The following is a 16,270-nucleotide window of genomic DNA, read 5'->3' as shown; positions in this document are numbered from 1 at the left end:
GCATACTATCTATAAGGGAGGAATCCTATCAAGACATTCTTTAAGCTTTATAAGATGCAAAGTGGGCTCTCTAAATTTTCACAACCCATCTGAATTCAACATATGATTAGTTGAAGAATATAAGCTACAGGTAAGTAGCTATTTCTTTTCTGATAAATATTGGTATTCTAGCCTCTGCCTATGTGATTTTAATACACGCAAGTTGGTACATACACCTTAGCTTATTCCTGCTTGCTTTTGGATGACTGAGGAAATTAATCAAATAGCCATAGAGTCCTATTGCTTCCCATTGTTTTATGAATGTTGGTCAAACTACACTCTGGTTTTATGCATGCTGTTTGTAATCATCAGACTAATGCATGCATGTGTGAACATTTAAGGTTTTTTTTAAAAATCCCTTACTGTGAATAGACACCTTACTACAGTTCATCATTTTGAACGTTCTGTCTGTTTTTACATCTTGTAACCTTGCAAAAGAAGTAATAATCTAACCCTAATCCTAACTGCTCAAAGGTTTTATATTCCTATTATTCTGAACCAGTTAGGATTATGGAGGGTGATTCCAGACGAATCTCTCTCTCTCTGTCTCCCTCTCTCTGTCTGTCTGTCTCTCTCTCCCTCTCCCTCCCTCCTCCTCCCTCTGTCTGTCTGTCTGTCTGTCTGTCTGTCCCTACCTACCTACCTACCTACCTACCTACCTACCTATCATCTACCGATCTATAAACAAATAACATAGCAAATGGGAGGAGGAATTTCAGAGTAGAAATTGTGCTTGCAAGCACAAATTTTGACTGTTTCCATAAAAAAAGGAAGTGTCAGATCCTACAAAGATCATTCAACATGCTTCTTGTCCTGCCCTCAGGTGCTTTGGAGAATAGCTTGTCTCTCTTCTTTGTGGCAGCCACTGAGATATTGGAACATTGCTATCATGTCTCCCCTAGTCCTTCTTTTCATTAAACTAGACATTCCCAATTCCCAAACCATTATACTATTGATGGTTTCATATGTCTGCTTCAGTTCTTCCTTTTTAAATTATTTATTTATTTATTAAATTTATATGCTACTCTTCTTGCTATCCCGAGTGACTCTGGGTGGCTTACAGGGCACCTCATGATATACAATACTCAAGCTTTAGTGAAGAACCCTGAAAAGAAACAGAACTTATTTCTAAATAAATATAGAAAAGATTTTAGTGAATTTTATTCCTTTACTGTTGTTTTAAATACTTGTACTTGGATTAATTACGGAAATCAAATTAATTGTATACGTCAGTTTTTTAAAAAAATCTTTGCAATGGTATTAGAAATGAAAATTGTCTATTGCAACCTTCCCTATCCCTTTGTTCTGTGAATTAGTTGGGTAACAATTCCCATAATCCCATGTTAGTTATATTGAAGTCTAATGCACTTGGAGGATAGTAGATTGACAGTTGCTTAAGAAAAGAATGAAATCCAGTAACCAGTAATTATTGGTACTGGTAGATTGTATTTTAAAATAACTTTCTACTGCTCAGATTTAATTTTAATAGTGGTCATAATATTTAACATGTTAATGTTCCACTTTTAATTATTATTTTTTAACTAGGTACTATATGTGCCAGATACTTCAAGAGTAATTTCTTCAAGTTCTGGTGTTCCTATTTCACCTTCATCATCAGATGCAGAATATGATAAGCTTCCGGTAAGATTTGTGTAAGGTTTGAATTGAGGTTAACATTTAGAGACAGAATATGTTGCAGTAAAACTTGTATAGTTTGTGTCATGTGTTCTTGTGTGCCTCTTTGTATGTGTGTGCATGTGCATATATGAATGATACAAGTTTTTCTGAAAATAAATTCTATGAAAGCTTATGCTATAATATATGTTAGCATGATTAGATGTTTCTCCAGAAAGACTTCATGGGGTTTAAGAGATTTATTAAAATTGATTAAGCATATAGACTGCCTCTGAAAACTATTCATTTCATCCATATTCTATCCATATTCTAAAAATAATGCAATTCATTAACAAAATTGCAATAACATTTGAACTGTTTTACATTGGGGCATACATTATTTTCTGGCTAGATCACAGGTCATTGCCTGCATATATTGTATACATCTTGGCATATATTCATGTGTACAGGTAGTTCCCAATTTATGATCACAGCTGAGCCCAAAATTTCTGTGGCTAAGTGAGACACTTGTTAAGTGAGTTTTGCCCCATTTTATGACCTTTCTTGCCACAATTGTTAAATGAATCACTGCAGTTGTTAAATTAGTAACAGGTTTATAAAGAGAATCTGGCTTCCCTGAGGACTTTGCTTGTCAGAAGGTTGCAAAAGGTGATCACGTGACCCTGGGACATGGCAATTGTCATAAATACGAGTCAGTTGCCAAGCATCCGAATTTTGATCACGTGACCATGGGGATGCTGCAGCGGTTGTGTGAAAAACACTCATATGTCACTATTTTCAGTGCTGTTGCAATTTCCAATTGTCGCTAAATGAATGGTTGTAAGTTGAGGACTACCTGTAGAATAATTTTACCCCCAAACAGTCCTGGCTGGATTGAGATTGATGCCTTCTTTCAACCCGTATTGAAAGATTTCATGCAGCTGCGATTTCTGGGAAGGGAAAACTAGAGTTGCATCATCACCCTGCCATCCTCTTCTTACTTAATTTCCCTGAGTAGTAGCCGCTACCATCACCATCAGTTTTCTTAAAAGTCAATATAAAAATGAAGGGATCATCATCATCATCATCTCATCATTATCATTTTATGCCAGGATTGTGCCAGTTCCCAAGAGTGGCAATTCCGACATTTTTAAAAAGGTGCCTCTGTGACTGTAACCTTCTCACGTTATCCAACAATAGAAGAAAAAAAACAACAGCAGTGGTGTCCTTTAAAGGCAAAGTTTAAATAAAAACAAGTTTTATAGATATCTTGTTGTGGGTCTATTTCTGGTAATGACTGATGCATTTTCAAAATGTACAACAAACATGAGTTCCGTGTAATTGCAGGACTGTTTTTATAGAAAGCATACATAATATAACAGTAATAACCATTATGGATGCTGGTTTAGAAACCTAAAACCTTTCCTGGAGATGACAGCTTCTGTTCAGGGAGTGGGGCTTCCCTACAGCTCCCTTAGTCCTGGAAAAACTCTACTTCTCAAGCATTTCCTGTGGCCTTTGAAATGATATCCAATGTATGAGGAATATTCATGATTTGTGAAGAGGGATGGATTAGTCATGATCGCATTTGCCTGCATGAATGAACCCCTAACTTAAGATCTATTCTCAGCCATTGCTATTTGTCTAATTTTATTTTTGAAGGATGCTGATTTAGCAAGAAGGGCTTGCAGACCACTTCAGAGAGTTATGTCGTCCACCTCAGAGGAAGACGAACCTGTGTATAAGTTTTTAAAAATGAATTGTCGTTACTTCACAGATGGCAAGGTAGGGAATTTGGATAATTTCCAACAGATTTGCTTCCTATGTGGAAGACCATAGACAAAGTAGTATACCAAATGATATATTAATCTGGAAATCTCTGTGTTTCCCCGAAAATAAGTCTGGGTCTTATATTAATTTTTGCTTCAAAAGACACATTAAATGTTATTTTCCAGTTAGGATTTTTTTCAGGGAAATATGGTACTAAATGTGTCCGTTTGACTGACAATCTTAACTGGGGCTTATTTTGGGGATAGGGCTTTTATTATGAGCATCCTGAAAAATCATGCTAGGGGTTATTTTCCAGTTGGGTCTTATTTTCACGGAAATGGGTATGTTCACCAGATCCTAAAAAGGAGCAGACCTTTAATGAGCATTTGTCTTACAACAAGATTCAAAAGAACATCATGGTACTAAGTGAGGCTATGCTATAGGTCCCTATCATAAATGGCACTAACTGGTAATTTTGATTGCACCTTTAAGATTGTCCATTGAAATAATTTAAGAAGCCCCATCCACTTGCTTCTTATTTTATCCCCAAGAAATAGTTCACTTCACATATGGTAGATTGAGTTGTAGAATTCATATTCTAACCCTAAACCTCTTGATTGAGAGGGAAAAGCAAAGGCTTAATCTGTCTTCTGAATTCCAGGAGGCAAAAATGTTCCAAGGAGTGGGGTCAAAAAACAAAAATACCTAAGATGGCATTCTTGAATAAATGGGACCTGGAAAGAATGGGACCTATTCAGTTGATTGCACGGCCAAAGGAGATGCTTCTGGAAAGCAAGCTACCATCATTCTCAGCTAAGCCCAGCCCATAATGTGTTCCTAAATGGCAAATTTTGGAGCAATTTGGAGAGAGTTTTAAGGGTAGAAATGACAGTAAAAAGCCACTCTGCTTATGTGCTATAAAGTTGGCATTGATTTCTAGTTACCATGTGGCTAGATTTTCTCTATGGTGATTTGTTCCCAACCTAATTCTTTAGGTCTTTCAGTGATACACCCATCAACACTGTACTTGAATTCATACACCTTGCTCTAGGCACTTTCTTCTTCTGTTTTCTTGAATCTTTTCCATCATTAGAGCCCTCTCCAGAGAGGTGGGTCTTCATCTAATGTGTCTGAAGTAAGATTTTGTCAGATCATTTATGCCTCGAATGAGAATTCCAGATTGATTTGTTCAGTGTTCCATTTATTTATTATCTTGGCTGTCTCACAATTGTTCTCCAATACCATGTTTGAAAACTACTCTTTCTATCCTGTTTCTTGAAAGTCCCACTTTCACTTCCGCATTTTGTTCAGGTAAAACCATTTCCTGCATGACCCTGGTCTTTGTATGTATAGGTACGATGTGGTATCTGAATATCTTTTCCAAAGCCTTCATGGTTACACTTCCAAGCACGAGCCTGTAATGTATTTCTTAATGTTGGTTCCTTTATTGTTGCTACTTGATCCTAAAAAGCAGAAACTATCCATCACTTTAATATCTTAATTGTCAATTCTAAGGCTGGTTGTTGTACCTATTGTCATTAGTTTGGTCTTGTTTACATTTAATCTTAATCTAAGTTTTTTCACTGTCCTCCTTGACTAGAATTTGCAAGTCATTTGCATTTTCAGCTATCAGAATAGTATCATTTGCATAACACAGGTTACTGATATTTTTTCCATCCAGTTTTAAAACCATGCTCATCTTCTTCCAATCCAGCTTCCCTCTGTATATATTGTTGGGTATATGAATACACCAACTGGTTTGGGTGAATGAATATATAAAACCTAGTTTTAAGTGTTTGCAACTTTAAGCTCCAAACTGCAATGTCATTGCATAATTATGGGTGTGGTTGTAAGCTGCAACAAGAGGCAGTCAGAGAGACGTAACACTTCCTGGTTTCTGATCCTGGTTTCGAGTCCCTGGTCCTCCTGTTCCTGGTGTTACTGGTCTCTGGTCTATCTGCTATCTGTCTGCCTACTGTTTCCTCCTGTATGAGATGTCTACTGTGCAAGATACCTCTCTCTACTGAACACAAGGACTGTTTGCTTGGTGAGCTGTGGATTCAGCATTGTCTTTGAGAGAAAGGTATCAGAAGAAGATTTAACAAGCAGATAAAGACATTGTATTTACTGTTTAAAAGACTAGGTAACTGGATGGATGTACTGGATACTGACATATGGACTGAATGACTCATCTTAATCTCTGTGTGTATTAAATACCTATTTAAAACCACAAACAGTGTTTTTGTCTCAAGTGTGTGTATACTCTTGGGCCCAGCCTCACTCTCATTTGGCTGCCTGGCTTGACTGCTGCTGTGCACTCAGCTCGGGGGTTTGTCCCCAAACACTAACATTGGTTATGGGCCCAGCAGTGTGCACAGTCTAGCTAACCAGGTTATACCAGTGAGAGTTTTGGTCAAGAGTTACACATTACTGTAAAGACAAACTGTTTGTTGAATAGTTATTTTTCTGCAGAGCAATGGCACAAGTAAATTTGCCAAGTCTGTCCATGATATCCAGGTTAGATGGAACAAACTATGTTTCATGGTCAATGAAGTGTAGTTTACTGCTACGAAGAGAAGGTTTGTGGGACATAGTTACAAACCCACCAGATGTATCCAACTTGGATCCTACTGTTGATGAGGATGCCAGAAAGATACAGGACTATAAGCAAAAGAATGAACAGGCTTTATGCATCATAGGACTAACTCTCTCAGACCAGCAACTGATACATATTCGTGGAGAGGATAGTGCTGCCAAGTGCTGGGAGAATCTCAAGAAGGTTTATGTTCGAGACAGTGTAGGAGCTCATATTAATCTTACACGGAAGCTGTTTAGAACACATCTTGAGAAAAATGGAGACATGTTAACTCATTTAAACTGTATAAAAAGCATTTTTCAAGAATTACAAGAAAAAGAGCTTATATTTAATGAGTTGCAACAAGTATACATCATACTGTCTTCTTTGGATCGAAGCTATGATGATTTTGTGACTGCTTTAGAGGTATTGCCAAAAGACATTTTATCAGTAACTGAGATAACTGGCAGGCTATTGGAGGAAGCCAGGAGAAGGAGTGAACGTGACCAGCTGAGAGCAGATAAGCCTAAGGAAGAGAAATTATCTTCAAAGCCTGAAAGAAACCAGCTATGTAAGCTGAAGCACCCGGAGGAAGAGAAGTTATCTTCAACGGCATACACAATTAAAAGGTGTTTTAATTGTGGAGGCAGAGGACATTTGGCAAGATTCTGCAGAAAAGGAAAACGCCAGAATTTAAAGAAGCCAAAGAAATCCTTTGAACTAGCCACGTACAGCAACTGTGAAGTGAAGAATGATATATGGGTGGTGGACAGTGGTGCATCCCACTGCATCACGAGAGATAAGACAAAGTTTATAAAAATGTCTACAAGCTCTCAGCATATATCACTCGCTAACGGCTGGCATCTCAAGGCCAAGGGTGAAGGTATTGCATATTGTCCATGTTTAGACCAGAACATAAAAATGTTGTATGTACCACAGTTAAAAATGAACTTACTTTCTGTAAGAGAATTAGATAAACTAGGATATGTGGTTACATTTAAGAATAATAAGTGCATACTGGAAAGAGATGGCAAAAAGGTAACTGCAGCTTTAAATGGAGCATTATATGTCTTACATGATAGTAAGAAAGGGGAGGCACAAACTGTATTTAACAATACCAAGCCTCATGATGAATGTATCCATTTATTGCATAGGCGTTTGGGGCATGTAAATTTTAAAATGCTAAAACGTACAGTAGAGTTATCTGAAGGAATAAGGTTAAAACCCTGTGAGAAGTATTTGCGTTGTAATGTCTGTTGTGAAGATAAGAGTAAAATAATGCCTGCAAATAGGCTAAATGGTTTTAAAACTAAAGAACCTTTAGAAGTAGTATTTGCAGACATTATAGGTCCAAAGAAACCCAGTATGGGGGGTGCTCGATATATACTGAGCATTATGGACCATTACTCTAGATATGGGTTTTGCTACTTAATGAAAAGCAAAACTGAAACATATCAACATTTCTTCAACTGGTTAAAGTTTGCAGAAAGAAAGACTAAACGGCAACTGATAACCTTGGTGACAGATAATGGTACGGAATTTGTTAACAGCAAATTCCAGAATAGATTAAAGGCAGCTGGTATAGAGCATAAGAAATCTGCACCATACAGACCACAACACAACGCATTTATAGAGAGAAGAGGCCAAACACTACAGGCAATGGTTAGAACAATGTTAACTGATTCTGGATTACCTGATACTTTGTGGGGGGAGGCTGCAATGTGTGCCAATCATTTATTGAACAACGTGGTTAACTCAACTACTGGTGAAATTCCATTCACCATGTGGCATGGCAGGAAGCCTGATCTGAGTTACCTGCACACATTTGGTGCACCAGCATGGGTGCATATCCCTACACAACTCAGGCGTAAAGGGCAACACAGAGCTAAACAATTTTTCTTCGTTGGTTACCAAGCTAACCATAGGGCATATAGATTTTGGGAAAAAGGCACATCTAGAGTGTTATGTAGTGCCAATGCCCAATTTCTAGAGCACGTAGGATGGGATAAGTTAGAGCAGGATAACAATGAAGAAGTGGTTATTGAATCCTACAGAAATCCCATTAATTATCCCTGTAACTTTAAAAATAAAGTGAAGACAGAAGTACAGGAAGAGATAGTGCCCATAGAAGAAGAAATAAAAGAAATAGCTGAGCAAGATGAGGAAAAGGACCAAGTAGTAACTCAAGAAAGTCCTCATACAAGCCCTGTAATTCCCAGAAGGACTACACGTATATCTAGACCGCCTGATAGATACCAGGCTAACACAGTGTGCCAGGTTAATAGAGTACCATCTACTGTGGATGAGATAAAAAGGTATCCTTCTAAAGAGAAAGAAAGTTGGTATGCAGCAATGAATAAGGAATTAAAATCCTTGAAGGATATGAAGGTATATGAAAATGTGAGATTACCTGTAGGTATAAAACCCATTGGCTGCAAATGGATTTTTAAGATAAAAACTGATAACGATGGAAATATAATCCATAAGGCAAGATTAGTAGCCCAAGGTTTTAGACAAAGTGCAAATGACTATGATGAAGTATTTGCACCTAGTCTTAAAGCTGCAACGTTAAGGGCAGCCTTAGTGTGGGCAGCAAGCAAGAAATATATAGTTAACCATTTAGATGTGGAAACTGCTTACTTGCATGCTCCACTAAGACATACTGTATATATGAAAAAGCCTAGTGGATTGAAAGATGATAATAATAATGATTGTTGGTTGTTAAAGAAGAGCCTCTATGGTCTTAAACAATCTGGCTACGAATGGAACCAGTATATTGTAAAGGAACTGAACAATATAGGATTTAAAGCTGGTTTAGCCGACCCATGTCTATTTAAGAGAGAGAAACATGGGAAGATATCATTATTATTGTTGTTTACTGATGATATTGCTCTGATAACTAAGACTAATGATGAAGCAAATGAAATAATATCATCATTAGCCAAGAAAGTAAAAATCAAGCAATTAGGTGAGATAAAGAGATATCTAGGTTTGAATATACTGAGAACACAGAAAGGGTTTAAGATATCTCAGGAAGATAAGATATCTAAATTGCTAATAGATTATAAGATGGAACTTTGTAAGCCTGTAAAGACTCCAATGAGTCAGGATATTTGCAAAATGGATACACAAAGTCCCAAATATGATAAGGAACTGTATCAATCTTTGATTGGTAGCTTATCATATATTAGCAATTGGTCAAGGCCAGATATTGCTTTCAGTATTAATCAGCTGGCACGGCACAATAATGACCCGCTTCAATGTCACTGGATAGCATTGAAGAGAATCTTAAGATATCTTAAAGGAACATTACACCATGCACTGTATTTAGAACCAGAAGGTGATCTCATATTGAGTGCTTATGCAGATGCTAGTTTTGCATCAGAAAGAGACACAAGAAAGTCGACTTCAGGAACAGCCATAATGCTGGGTAAGACATTAATTGGTTGGAAGTCAATAAGGCAACAGCATATAAGTTTGTCTACAATGGAGGCAGAATTCTCCTGTTTATCTCTATTATGTACTGAGTTGATTATGTATAAACAAATGTTGAAAGATATGGGTATAACTGTAAATTACCCTATAGTTGTACATGAAGATAATCAGGCAGCAATTAAAATGGCCACAAGTATTGCAGTAAAAACTAGGAGCAAGCATACAGATTTGAGATATCTGAATGTAAGACAATCTGTAAATAGTAAAATAATACAGCTAGAGTACTGTATGTCGGAGGACAATATAGCTGATAATTTTACTAAAGCCCAAGGTGTCATTAAGCACCTAGAGAGTTGTAGAAAATATGGGTTCAGATTGTAAAGGCATTATATATTCATGTCACCCAAAAGGGGAGTATGTTGGGTATATGAATACACCAACTGGTTTGGGTGAATGAATATATAAAACCTAGTTTTAAGTGTTTGCAACTTTAAGCTCCAAACTGCAATGTCATTGCATAATTATGGGTGTGGTTGTAAGCTGCAACAAGAGGCAGTCAGAGAGACGTAACACTTCCTGGTTTCTGATCCTGGTTTCGAGTCCCTGGTCCTCCTGTTCCTGGTGTTACTGGTCTCTGGTCTATCTGCTATCTGTCTGCCTACTGTTTCCTCCTGTATGAGATGTCTACTGTGCAAGATACCTCTCTCTACTGAACACAAGGACTGTTTGCTTGGTGAGCTGTGGATTCAGCATTGTCTTTGAGAGAAAGGTATCAGAAGAAGATTTAACAAGCAGATAAAGACATTGTATTTACTGTTTAAAAGACTAGGTAACTGGATGGATGTACTGGATACTGACATATGGACTGAATGACTCATCTTAATCTCTGTGTGTATTAAATACCTATTTAAAACCACAAACAGTGTTTTTGTCTCAAGTGTGTGTATACTCTTGGGCCCAGCCTCACTCTCATTTGGCTGCCTGGCTTGACTGCTGCTGTGCACTCAGCTCGGGGGTTTGTCCCCAAACACTAACATATATTCAGCATGTAGTTTGAATAAATAAAGGGAGAATAGGCAGGCTTGTCTCACTCCTTTGCCAACCTGAAGCCAGTCTGCTTCACCATGTTCTGACTATACTTGGCTTCCTGACCTGTGTGTAAGTTTTGCCAAGGGCAATGAAATGTCCTGGGACTCTCATTTTCTAAGCTTGACATGATCAACACATTGGAAGGCCCTTCTATAATCAACTAGCTTGATACCCGTGCTTCGCTATGAAACTACATGGTTGGCCTTAGTTTTTGGGCGGAAAATAAGGGAAAAAAATTCTGCCTCTGCCTACCAGCATCCACCAGTATTCATCTGGCTAGCGTCCTGGCAGTGTGTGAGAGAGTTGAGGGCTTTTTGGAAACTGAAATGCTCTGTGAGAATGAAGACAGCAAGGAGCCTGGGTGTGGCTTAGCTCAACTATTCCGTACTAAACCTGCTTGGTGCTGTGAAACCAAAACTGAAACTCCTCTCTTCTGCATGTGTTTTGCATTTGGAACAGATTTCTTTTCAGGTGGGGAAGGGGAGTAGAACTCCTTAACATCAAAGCGTGTTAATAATAATATACGAAATACTAATGCTCTGATGGTCATTTTGAAAAATCCTTTCTTAGTGAGCATCTAGAAGCCAAGAGGAACATACATGCCAAATTTCAAGTTTTAGACGTTACGGTTCTGGAGATTTTGTGATGATGTGTGAGTGGTGTTTCACTTTTATATATATATAGATGAAGCACATAATGATTTCTTTTGGGCATTCTTGCTCTTTTTCAATTAATACTAATAATACTCTTAGTACTTCACCAAAGATATTTCAGTCATTCCTCTTATAACGCCACTGCCTTACCATCTCTTGCAGTACTTTGGAAATCAGGAGCTAAACTGTGGCCTCCAGTGTTGCTCTTTTAATAGATTTTTTAATTAATTGTTGGAGTCTTTATATCATAGATATAAAACATTTTAATTGCGATAATAGATTATATATATTTTTATAAAAAACTTGTATTCCCAGTCTTATGTGACTATTCTGCACTTCTTTGATAAAATTGTTGATAAAGAAAGGTTAGATTGAAATTGTTTTCGGAAAAGGGTCCTTCAAATATTTTCCTTGGGGTGATTAAGATTTCTAAGACAAAGAAAAGAAAAGCTAGGCTGAAATTGTTTTTGGAAAAAGAACCTTCAAATACTTTTGTTGGGGTGATTAAGACCTAAAACTATTTGCCCCTCTTGTTATCTCAAGTTTTGTGTATACATGTAAGCAAAAGAAAAGTAAGTGATCTAAAAGCTGTTGTGAAGAGAAGAGAGCGTTCAGTTCTCTCCTAATCTGTTCCATCTATATTCTCATAATGTTCTCTAACCAACATTCTCTTTGCCTAATTCCAAGTCTGTATTTCTTATGTACAATCAGAGCCATTTAAATGACTTCTCTATCCTAGAACCACTCAAAGTTCCTACTGGGAATTCTACCTCTTAGAACTGAAATCAATTAAAGCTGGGGCTTGCAGCCAAAATCAGAAAATGTTTTAGATTGTCTTGTGAATCTTCTTTTTGATTCTCCTTAATTAACAAGCTGTAGCTCCTCTTTCACTGCAACCAAGGATTGAAAGTTAAATACCTTGATCCCTTTTTATAACTCTGGCCTTGTCTGCTGAAGATAGATGAGTTTTGAAAATCTTTTTATCTTGGCTCAGTTTTAGCTGAGATTACCCCCTCTCCCCCCCCCCACTTTGGAAGAAAACAAGATCACATTAGAGAAGAAAGGGAGTATAAAAAAAACACAGAGTGTACATTGTGTTGTCATGTTGTGACAGTTGTGTATGTGATGAGTGTAAGGACTAACGGTCTACTTATTTTTGTTTCGTTTTTCAAGGGAGTCGTGGGAGGGGTCATGTTAGTCACTCCCAACACCATCATGTTCGATCCTCACAAGTCAGACCCTGTTGTCATTGAGAACGGCTGTGAAGAATATGGGCTCAAATGTCCCATGGAGGAGGTAGTTTCGATTGCCCTCTACAACGATATCTCTCACATGAAGATAAAGGATGCCCTTCCCTCGTAAGAAGTATTTTCTTTGTTGATTGTGCTTGACCCTTATCAGGTGTATATATAACATTCAGCCAAACTGGCAAGGAAAAGGAGAAGCTTGTTAAATTGTGGAGCAAAACACCATCTGACAAGAAAGGAGTGTAGAATGACAGTGCAAATTTAGGCCAAGATATTATTTTTGGCAAGTATCGTTTTAAAACATGAGTTTTTATGTTTTTTAAATGGCATAAGTTTTTAAATCCCATCTTTATTACTTTATAAGCAACTCAAGAAAGCAAAACATTCATAGTACTCCTTCCTCTTCCTCTCTTTCCCCACAACAATAACCATGTAAGGTAGGGTGCACTGAGAGAGGATGTCTCGCTCAAAGTTACCAGCTGGCTTTCATGCCTAAAGTGGAACCTAGGACTCACAGTCTCCTGATTTCTATGCCAGGACCTTCACCACTAGACAAGTGGCTTTATTTGATATTATTGTTCTCTAATACATTGGTTATGCTTTGCTAATGGTGCAGAGGTAGTATTCAGTCAGTTCTGACAGGTTCTGGAGAACCGGTAGTGGAAATTTTGAGTAATTCGGAGAACCAGTAAATACCACCTCTGGTTGGCACCGCCCCCATCTATTTGCTGCCTCCTGAGTCCCAGCTGATCGGAGTCCCTGATCAGCTGGGTCTTCTTTTATTGCCCTGCACAGAGAACGGAGCTGGAAAGCAGTTTAGTGGGGTGGGGAGGGAATGGAGATTTTGCAGTATATCCTTCCTCTGGAATGGGGTGGAAATGGGGATTTTACAGTATCCTTCCCCTGCCACACTCACCAAGCCACACCCACCAAGCTACATCCACAGAACTGGTACTAACAATTTTGAATACCATCACTGTAATGGTGTAACTGTTAACATGAAAAGTTGTTTTACAAGTTGTTTTTTGTAAAACTAGTAGGTAAAATATTCTATGTTAGAATTTTATACTTTCCAAAAAGGTCATAAACACTGAGCAATTAATAGCTGCCAAAAAGCAGGAAACCAAGAATGACAAAGATGTTCCAGAGAACTGGCTGAGAGTATAGATTTACTGAGCTAATTTCTGCATGTTATTGTATCTTGCCCATGCCATTAATTAAACTGAATGTTCTTGGCTAAAGGCTGTAAGGAGGAGATGTATGATGGATCCTCCTGTCAGAAAGCAGATCTTGAAATACTTTCTGGGAATGGGAGTAACTTCCTGCTATTACTTCATTGGAAATACACTGATAAGCAGAAAAAAAGGGGATCCAGGATAACTTTATGATTTTCAGTGCTAGAAAGAAATTATTTTGGATTTCTGGAAAAACAACAGCAACCCAGAGCCTTCATGTTGTTTGAATGAGTCTTCTTATCTGTCCTCTTTAGGCAGTTCTAATGTGTGAAAATTATATTAAAAAGTGATTTTAGCTATTATTCCCCTACCTTTCTCCTTAATGGTTATTTTAATTAACTTTTTGGTGTCTGATTTGTTAAATAGAAGCACCAACGTGTCTTCATTAATTGCTTCATCCTCTAAAGTTTTAGCATAAGATAAAACAACAGAGAAATTAGTTGTCTTAGGGTTTTTTTTACTTTATAATACTGAAGTTAACTTCTAGGATTGGAGATATTAAAGCGACATCAAGAAAGAGCTATAATCAAATAATCATTTCCACTAGAGACAAATACTTGTACTTTTTAGAACATTTACCAAGAAGCATGGGTATTGAGGAAGCAATGAGGTTTTTCCTCTGACTTCAATATATTTTTAATTATTATTTTAGATCGCTTTATTTTATTCTAGTAAAATTGGACAGTTAAACTGATTTTAAATTCCAGATATTTTAATAAAAACATATTTGTATATGCTTGCTGTAGTGTAGTTAAGATTTCACAACTGGGTCACATATCAGTTGGGCTGATATATATATATATATATATATATGCCTAAATATAAATATATGCTATATAAATATATAATTAAAATTAAATATTTTTTTTATTATTATAGGCTTAAAAAAATGGAATTTTTATGCCTGCTGCTAATTTTTTTTCCAATGTTGTAAAAAAATTCTCATGATGAGATGAAGTTTTGTTTGTTTCCCTTGTCTCCTCATGGTTCCCTTTTGTCCCTTTTTCTTTTAAAATATCTATAAGCTTCTTCAGATAAATTGATATCCTATTTCCACAATTATTTCAACTTTATAATTACTTTATTTTAATTGACTTTCATTTTATTTTGAAGGGAGTTGTTTGGTTAATTCATTTATTTCCATGTTGATTTGGTACATTTCAGTTGATGTCTCTTTTGTTGTCATATTTGAATTTCATTTAATTATTTTAAGTATTTAAGTTTATTTGTTTATGTATTCTCATTTATTTTCATTTTGTTCTCCATTTTTAATGCTCCATATACACCCTACCACTTGTCCTGGCAGCGATATTCCAAAGGATCTTTGTCCTCTGTACAGGCCCAGTGAATGGGAAGATCTTGCCTCTGAGAAGGATATCAATCCTTTCAGTAAATTTAAATCCATGAACAAAGAAAAGAAGCAACAGAAACCAGACAGTTTTGTTGCTCCTAATTCCACAACAATAAAATATTTAGACAAAGAGACGTCTGCAGATTTCAAAGCCCTGAAGCCTTCTGGAGGTCCTCCCCTAGTCACATCTGGATCAGTAGAAACACCAAAGGACACTGTTACTCCTGAGTCTTTAGAACAGGCGAGTTTGAAAACTTACACTGCAGAATGTTCTGTATCAAATATAACTTTGGACTTAACCAAAGACAATTCCCTTCTGGAGGAAGATGGCTTTATTGAGGTAGACAAGACCTCATTGCAGATGGATAGTAAAATAGATTGTAGAGATGCTGGATCAGTTGATCTTCACACAGATCATTGCAAAACAAAAAAGGAGGTTCAGTTGCAAGCAAGTAACAAAGACAATTATGAGCAACCAGTGTTAGACTCATCTGGGGTAAAGCATAAACTCTCTAAGGATGATCTAGATCTAGACACCTGTGAAAAGCTGGATGCGATGCCTGAAATGAACAAGGGTGGAAATTCACCAACTAATAAATTAGAGATGAACTCGGATGCAAACAAAGAGTTGAATAAAGACAAGCTTATTGAATTTTATCTCAATCATGATAAAGATGAACCATCGCCTATTGATTACTTGCCTAAGGATGAAGTCAAGGAAGAAAAGAACAATATGCCTGTGGGCATAGACCTTACACTTAGCTCTTCAAAATCCCAATCGACTGAAATTCTTGCTGTCAAAAAGGAAGTACTTGAATCCTGCTCGGTTGTAAGAAATGAGCCTTTATTGGAAGCTGGCTCAGCAGCAGAGAAAAAAACATGTGAAGGATTAGATACTCCTTTTTTGACATCTCATCTAGACAAGAACTCTGAAGTCAGACTGTGGCTGTTGCAGAGAGTCCAAGTGCCCATTGAAGGTAAGCCATTTTTGTTTGTTTTTTTTAAACCTAATTCCTGTTTTCACTTTGTCGACCTTCCTTATAAAGTGAATATATTTTGATTCAGCCTGATATCCATTCTGTACATATAAATCTTTTTGCAGTTATCTGGAAACATACAGAATGAGTGCTTGAACACTTTGCATTAGTTTTCTCTCTCAGAAAACTCAGGAAGTAAAATGTGTTAAGTAAAACATGATCAGTAATAAATAAAGAATAGCATATGGTAGATTAAATCTTAACAATCTAACTGGCAAATTTTTT

At 37.0% G+C, this 16,270-nt stretch overlaps 1 protein-coding gene across 2 annotated transcripts in view; it reads left to right on the top strand.

The window, feature by feature from the left end:
* Positions 1–16,270, top strand: part of NCOA7 (nuclear receptor coactivator 7) — a 75,947-nt gene that overhangs the window by 38,548 nt on the left and 21,129 nt on the right. The window contains exons 6-9 of one of the 2 annotated variants that reach the window (XM_026705458.2): positions 1,585–1,680; positions 3,316–3,438; positions 12,349–12,533; positions 14,997–15,985. In XM_026705458.2, the coding sequence (XP_026561243.2) occupies positions 1,585–1,680; positions 3,316–3,438; positions 12,349–12,533; positions 14,997–15,985 (1,393 nt within the window). Of the gene's footprint in view, positions 1–1,584; positions 1,681–3,315; positions 3,439–12,348; positions 12,534–14,963; positions 15,986–16,270 lie in introns of both variants that reach the window. The other variant, XM_026705457.2, reaches the window with a different exon arrangement.

Source organism: Pseudonaja textilis, chromosome 1, assembly GCF_049901715.1.
Source record: "Pseudonaja textilis isolate UNSWEBS1 chromosome 1, rPseTex1.2, whole genome shotgun sequence".
NCBI classification, from domain to species: domain Eukaryota; kingdom Metazoa; phylum Chordata; class Lepidosauria; order Squamata; family Elapidae; genus Pseudonaja; species Pseudonaja textilis.
Note: the sequence above shows the minus strand (reverse complement) of the source record. Positions and strands in the feature narration are given on the sequence as shown.